Genomic DNA, 8420 nt, shown 5'->3' with positions numbered 1-8420 from the left:
ATTGTGAAGGCATGTCTTCGAATCATCCTCAGGGATGTTTCACTGACTGTCGCCAATAGGCATAAATAAAGTACCTAACTTTAACGTAAAATCTATTTTTACCCTAAGGTATTATACCGCAATTTCTACCGCAATTTTTATTTAATTAGAGTGATTCAACGATTTTACAATAATTATTACTGTACAAATTACGGTATATTACATATTTTGTTCCGTAACATTGCCCTTAAAAATTGATTTTACGGTAAAATGAGCCGGCTCCCTGAGTGCCGGTACTTATAACCGTAATTTTCTTCACAATTTTTCACTGTACAATGCATAATGTAATGTTGTATAATGCAAAAAATATATATAATATACAATGCAGTATATAAATTTAATGAAAGAAAACACAGAATTGAAAATGTTCCTGTTCCAACCAAACATTAGCATGATGTTTTTTACTTAGATACAAATTTTAATATATTATGATTATAAAAATATTACTTCAAAAATATAACTATTGTGAAAATAAGCAGTTTCAAGTGTTTATTCCTTTAAGCATTCGCAATTTTCTCAGCCTATAGCGTAAATAATACTTTAAAAGCAATCTGTTACTCTGTCTCCCAAAATTATTCCAACCCATCCACCATGAAAAGTCCCGAACTAGAAAATCTCAGAAACTCATTTCCAACTGTAAGTACCACGTGCCAGATGTGATCTCACACTCACTTTAAACCACGCATCCCAGAAGCGCAGGGAGGCGGATCCTGCCATCAGTCCGGAGAAATGCTATCCGGCACATTCAACATCTTCAACTAGTACCGGACTTTATCTCAGCTTTGCAGCAACGTTTTGTCTCGCGTTCTCGGAAATTTCAACAACGTGGTGATTTACCGCATCTTTGTAGAGGCTTGTTTACCTTCAAAACGTCACTCAAGAATTTGAAAGTGTAAAATACGATGGAGAAAGCAGTTTAAGCGTGACTATTCAAATTTCATGCATGGATTAACGAAGTTTGAAACAAATAATTTAGTTTTTAGCGATTTGAAGGAATTGTTTTTTTTAGCCTCCACTCTTATCAGGGAAAGAATGTTGAAACTAACTATAAACATTTATTCTGAAAGATAAAGTTTTGTAAAATAAATTTATAAACATATTCGCATGTGTGCTTAAAATGAGAAAAACAAAGATGCTGATTTTTGTTATTTCTTTCGCCGGTATCTTTTATGGGATAACGGAAGTAAATACAGGTATTTATATTATTTTCTTATTAATTATTTACGAAACTAATTGTACATAACACATAATTAAAAATATGCTGAAATTCGTAATATATCAGACTGGTTCAATTTTTTGAACATTCTTTCAGCAAAATAATAAGACATCATCCTCAAATAAATTGTAAAAAGTTAAGAATATTTTCCTCTTATAAATTAAATATCTTTAATCAAGTACGTTTTATATATTTAGGTAAAGCGTTTCTTACATATCTGTTTCTTACATATCATAAAATGTTTCGAAAACATGATAGGAATGATGTTATACTCTCAGAAGCACAAAACGTTTATGTGATTTAAACGTGTTATGATAACATCCTAATAGAATATTAAAATAAATGTTTAAATAGTTTCCTTATTTTAACTTGATTAAAATTAATTTCTTGGAATCTTCTAATTCTTGACATGAAAATTAAATCTAATTGATAATTAATGGATGGTATTATTATGTGCCTACAATACATAGTGCCTACATATAGTGCCGTATTATGTGCCTACATAGCGGAAACTAAATTGAGTCTTCTTTTTAGGAACCGGGTTTCAAATCACAACCGAAGACTAAAATATAGTAATAAGTGTTTTGTTAAAATACCAGTATTATTTGAATTTTGTTAAGTGGCTGTTAAAATGATTTATTCATAAACTTATTTTGAATCTTTGCATTTTAATAGAATAATTTGACATTTAAAACAAGACGATAAAACTGATTTTGTACGTCAAAGTAAATAAAAAGTAAGTACTTTTAGAAAATTATATAAAATGTTTTATAGTGTTTGTAAAGTTAGTAGATATATCAACATTTGTAGGCCTATACAAAAAAAAATTCCAACTTTTTAAACGTATTTTGAATAATAAAATTCTAATTTAATGCATTAAATACGTATCTGTGCCCATTTTGGCTCTATGTGTATATTTAGTTAAAATTAACTAATAATTATTTCAGTGAAACTTTTTGTAAGATTATGTGAATATAAAAATACCATATTATAATTGCAAAAATAAAGGATTAGAGTAAATGTCTTATAAATGTCTTCTGTTCTAATAAATTCATAAATTATGCCTTGGTGTTGAAGCATTTGTGGTACAATAGAAACAGTTAACTGATATCGGTTTTAATCCCTTGGAGGTCACTAATGAGGATAGGCGCACTTTGACCTGCAGTTTTCTGACCTATTGTCAACCAGCAATTTTGGGACCAGTTTTTCCTTTTCCTTTACGTAGGGAAAAAAATCTACAAAATTGGTTAAATCACTCAGTGATAAAATTCATACACATTATAATATTGTATATTGATTTTCATAATAGTGTCACGTAGTCCACAATCATTTCCATTAAATTTTTTCAATTAAATTAAGCTTTTAACTTAATTTGTTTTTTTAAGGATGAAAAATATTTGAAATAACTTTTTGCTTTAAATTGGTATTTCTTTATTACTATTTCCAAACTGCAAAAATTTGCTTAGTCATTAAAAATTACTTTTTCTAATTTGAATAATATTAAGTAAGTACAAGTGCAGGGTTTTATTGTCTTCCAATGATAACGTCAGTGATCATTATTTGTTCTATTTAATAAAAAAGGTTTATTGAACTTATTTATTTTTTCTCTACGTCAGATAAATTCAATGAACAACGTTAACGTGTTAAAATGGATGACTATGTTACCAACCGAGCAATTCTAAAGTTGTCTGAAACCACTAATCGACTTTAGTTATACATTAGGTATAAGTTATTAATGAGTTTCAAAACTTGTCTCTAAGGAGTAAACAATTTAAAATCAATGGCAATTGAAATGGACGAAATAAACCATGTACTAAGAAACAAAATTTTTGAAGGAGAAGATTGTCTAGCCAATTGGTCTAGAAGAACCCTAAGCAATCGCCATAATATTATAGATGTCAATGATGCTTTACTAATGTTGGTAAAATGTCTTAATTGAAATAAAAAATAGCCAATTTACAAGAAAGCTGACTTACTGAAGAAAATACTCTACTTTTTGTTTCTGAATATAGTAAAAACTCGTCAAATCATAATCAGCCTCAATGCTTAACTAATCTTGGTAGTATGCATTAATTAAATTTTAAAAAAATATTTTATGTAATAAAAGCAAAGTTAATGTAGAAACGTTATTCGTTCATTTAGGAGAGCCATAGAAAATCGCAACGCAGATATGATGCTTGATTAATTTTGTTAATATGTACTACTGGTATCATAGTAATCGTTGCTGTTCTAATAAGAATTATACAATGTAATTTTCGCAGTATCAAAAAATATTCTTTCCAGTAGTAGCAAATGAAATGTATTAATTTTTTCAATAAATTAGAATTGAAAGATTTTTTTTCACCACTACTTATAAATATTTTAAACAATATATGAAATATCAGACTCTATAATCCTTATCAAGTTTTTATAGGAATTCAATTTGTTATTAAATTTTAAGCTTTAGTTTGATATCACTGTTAATGTAGTCAGCACAAAATTCAAATGTTCATACATACTAATGTAGGTATGAAGTATTATAGACACAGCATTTCATAATTATTCAAACTGCGCCAATACAGAACATTTTAATATCGATACTGTAAAAATAAGGGTCTTACAACCTTTCAAAAAGTATTTGTACCGGAGAAAACTACTTGACAGTGGTGAATTTGTACTATTTTGAGTTTTCTGTGACCGTATTGCTATGTGATAGTATTATGCTAAGTGATGTTAAATACAGTAATTCTCAATTCTGATGGGATTTCCTACAAAAAAGTGTTTTATATTCTTGATTTAATAACGTAAAGACACCAGGAAGTTCAACAAATTGAACAATGAATAAAAAACTTTTTAAATTATTCTATATTTATTATTGTGTCGGTATATGCCTTTTAGTTTTGTGCATGATTTCTTAATGTTGATCAGTACTGACTTATTGTTTGGTTTCTTTTTTTTGTTCACCGTGTAGGAAGATCGAGCTACCTAGTATATTAAACCGACAAAAAATATGGTCAAAAACAATATAATTCATTTAAAAAAATTCAGTAACGTAGTTAACTAGTAAATATCAGAGATTATTATTTTTTTAAATAACTAAAAGACATAACAACTTTGTCACCTAAGTTATGACATAGTTTTAAATTTAAAATATCCTTCCTGTTTAAATAAATATTTAATAATAGGTTCAATATTGCAGACCTTTTAATTTTTAATTTACAGCTTAGTGAAAAGTTTCCATTTCCTTTTAAAAATTCTAAGAATAATGATAAAAGAAAATATTTATCAAGCAATTGTAAATAATTGTTATAAAAATGTAATATTGAACTCTTTTGCAAGAAGAATTGTGAATTATTTCTATTCTGTTAATTTGGAAAAAAACAGTAATTTCATTTAATTAGAAGTCTACGTAGTTTAATCATATTGAAGCAAAAATTTCTTCTATTTGCGTGTTTCATGTGCATGATTCTTTTAGGGAGAAAAAATTGCATTTCAATGGGCAATCTGAATTTTCATCTCCTTATTTACATGAGAACTCATGCTTAATTTACAGTGATTTTGAAAACAAAATGTATCATTAAATATTTTGAGCATTACTACACGCATTACTTTTTCCGACAGAGAATATTAAGCATTTAGCACCACACATAATTAATATTGTGTATTGTTTTTCTTATTTTAAAAAAGTAAGAAAAAAAAGTTTTTGTAAAGTTCAAAGCAAAAAAACTTGGCTTAAAACACATTAGATGCAAAAATGTTTTTAAAAAATATCTCAAAACAAAATGAAAAGTATTTTACAGTATACATAAGATGAAATTTTACATTTAGCAGATAAAAAGGGATATTGATATTTCTAGTTTTAAAAAAGTTTTTTTTTAAAAAATCCTTGTTTTTTTAAAAAAACCAAGCTTTATTTTAAATTAATATAATTAAATGTAATTTTTAAACTATAAATCTTATTTTAAAGCAAATATTTAATCTTTTATTCAGTACTGTTCAGTTTTTCATATTTTTAAAATATATTTTAAATGTTTAGCTCTAATACCAATAATACATTAAATTAATTACAATAATAATATTTTAAAAATGCCTTTAACGCGTATGTTTGCATTATAATGTTTTATTTGTTTTAATTTTTTTTGCATCATAAAATGTAACTGGATTTTTTCTACGAATAGTTTTGTTCGTTGTATATGAAAATTAATCTTTTGATGCACCTTGAATGAATACCCTAAATATACTTAACCACTGGAAAAAAATGTTTTAGTGCCCTTATTTGCAGCCATCTAAATTTTTACTGATATATACCGTAAATAATATTTCTCATAAATTAGTGTTGCTTTACAGAACACAATTTATGCTCTGAAATTTTTGATTAAAAAAAATCTATAAAGTCTGTTCGAAACTTTTATACAAAAATGATAAATAATGATCGATTTAATATTTTTAAGAATTGGCAAGAGAGATATTATAAAAAAATAATTGCCTAATTAAAAGCAAACGTAGCGGATAAAACTGATGCAAAAGATTTGGATGTTCAAATCTTTATTTAAACTGAGAAGTCATAATACTCGTTTATCTGATAAAGCCAATTCAAACGCCAAAAAATGTATTTATTTTTAAATAATTTTACTGTAAAATTTGTTTAATCTAGTTAAATAAAGAAAAGAAAAAAAGAAATAAAGATACTTGCAGAGTATAAGCTGTTAATCAAGTGAGTTATAAAGGCTTAGGGCTCTCAAAAATCTAATGACAAGAAAAAAACAGAGTAATTGACGAATTTCTTTGAATTATACCATTATTAAAGTTAGTTATACACTGAACTGAAGTCTTGCAGTATTTTTACAAGAAACATAGCAGAAATAGCATGATGCATCAGGACGAGAAACCACGATTTTTACTAAATTTTTTCACATCTTTAACTTTAGATTATTGAATATATTTCATTTATATTAAGACTTTCTGCAAAGTATCAATTAAAAGTTTTGGAGGATTTCATTTACTAAAACAGGTAAATTTGACAACCGTTTAAGAAAACATTAAAAAATTATGGTCAAAACTACTAGAATAGGGTAAAATATGTATCGTGTTTTGAGTTCTATGTAGACACCAAAGTACTCGGCAATTTTTAGAGAAGTGCTTTAATAATGATTATGCAAAATTTAACAATAAAATATGGTTCTATAATATGTGATAAATCTTATAAATGTGGTAAAAATTGCTTTATCGTGATACCTTAGAGCATGGCGTTAAAATCATTCATTCATTTAAATTTACTTTTCAGTTTAATATTATTTTACTAAATAAAAACTATAATTTCGAAATCCGGAAACTCCGGTAAACCGCTACCATATGAATAGAAAACTTAAAAAAACTATTTAGATATTAAAAATGGCATTAAAACTATTCCTTTCGTCTTTTTTACCTGAAATGTTCTCACCATACAGTCTCTGTTTATAAGTAACTAAAAGTATAAATAACTTTTTCTCCGTGTATAAGTAACTAAAAATGGCGCTTCCTGATTAGATTTTTGGTTCGAATTTTAATATCTTACATATTGTTTTTCTATTTTTTCTTCATTTTAAGCAAAGTACAATTTAAGTATGTTTTTAATCATGTATATTTAATGTTAACAATCTATGCCCCCTTAAAACAATGATTATACATCAGGCATATCTAGATTAATTTAAGATTATCTTGCGATTCATACTAGTTTTAAATCTAAAATTCAAATGATACTTCAAAATCCGAATTCGCGAAGACATTCTTATTGTTATAAGGATGTTAACAAAATGAATATTCCTTCAAGGCTCGGAATTCCAATCGCAACACCCAAAGACAACTTATACCATCGTGACACTAAAGACCGTCCACGCTCTTCCCAGAAACATCCAGCTGGGCCAATCTCAGAAGCTCTTCTAAGCCTTCATTATTCACAGAGCTAAATGACATCCCTTGGGAATCTTGGGTCTAGATAGGACTTGGTTTATAATACTCTTGGCATTCTTGTGTCCTTTGGTCCTTAAACCTATTCCATGAAGTATGTTGCTCCCTAGAGTGGGGGACCAAATCAGGAGAAATGGCTACCGAAGCGGAAGAAAACTTTCCATAAATTTTCGCAATAAAGCTACGCTAAAGAGGTGGTTCTAAAAGCAAACGTTTGCTGTTAAAGCCCCGCTGCTTTCGATTGGAGAGGCTACGCTAAAAATTTTTTATGGATGTCGTATGCTAAATATGAATAAATCATTTATGCGAAGTAATTTAAACTTTTTCTGCAATATTTTTTTAATATGTATATAAAACTTATATTTTCCTATTAAATATGCTGTCAGGACATAGTATTTGATTTGATCAAACACGGTTAATTCGATCCCGATAAAACGCAATTAATTGCCCCATAAAATTAGCTAATTTAAACGAAAAGAAAATAATCGTAGATATAATAATTCTTTTAAACGAATCCTTCAGAAGCTTATTATTTTTCTTTAAATATATTTTTTCTATTTCAAGTAATAAGTAAGCTCATGACTTTTAAGACGGCAGTTCGGACTTTTTTAACCCTTTGACGCAGATGAGACGCCGGTGTACCTTATATACATATTTTTTCTGGCGCTCTAATTACAAGTAAAAACATATTTTAGCATTTTTTAATCGTAAGAAAAGTCTTATAGTTACTTGAAAAATATGTTAGGTTTTCTGAATTATATTTGTGCGACAATCAGAAAAAAAATTATCAATGATTGATTTCATAAATTAAACAAATTTCATCCATGAACAACGTTAGACCAAACTAACAACCAGAAAATGCAAATTTTGAAAATCATTGTGTGGAAATGAGTCGGATTTAGAAGATATTACCTTTAACACAGTAAAAGTACACCGGTAATTAATGCTACATTTCATTAAGAGAAATTATTAAAATGCTAAATATAAAACTTTTTATTTACTTTGTACTAAATTAATGCAAAATAACAATGCAAATAATGCAAAATAATAATAAGTAAGAAAAAATTGTGTAATAAATATTCTACGTAAAAGGCCTCATGATAAAATGAAAAATTTCTGTATTATTCAGCTTTAGTAGATAGAAATGCCCTTATGTATCATTATTTAAAAATATATATAAATAATTGTTCGACTAAATCTCCCTCTCTCTCTTTATATATATATATATATATATATATAT

The 8420-nt window shown here is 27.2% G+C and overlaps 1 protein-coding gene across 1 annotated transcript in view; it reads left to right on the top strand.

The window, feature by feature from the left end:
- Window positions 1-799: 799 nt before the first annotated feature.
- The window catches only part of LOC107441504 (cell adhesion molecule Dscam1), a 410456-nt gene continuing 402835 nt past the window's right edge, over window positions 800-8420 (top strand). Inside the window, exon 1 of the mRNA XM_043043537.2 lies at window positions 800-1232. Within this exon, the coding sequence (XP_042899471.2) occupies window positions 1157-1232 (76 nt within the window). The 5' untranslated portion in view covers window positions 800-1156. The remainder of the gene's footprint in view (window positions 1233-8420) is intronic.

Source organism: Parasteatoda tepidariorum, chromosome 8, assembly GCF_043381705.1.
Source record: "Parasteatoda tepidariorum isolate YZ-2023 chromosome 8, CAS_Ptep_4.0, whole genome shotgun sequence".
In the NCBI taxonomy this organism is placed as follows: Eukaryota; Metazoa; Arthropoda; class Arachnida; order Araneae; family Theridiidae; genus Parasteatoda; species Parasteatoda tepidariorum.
This window is presented reverse-complemented; position numbering and strand designations above follow the sequence as displayed.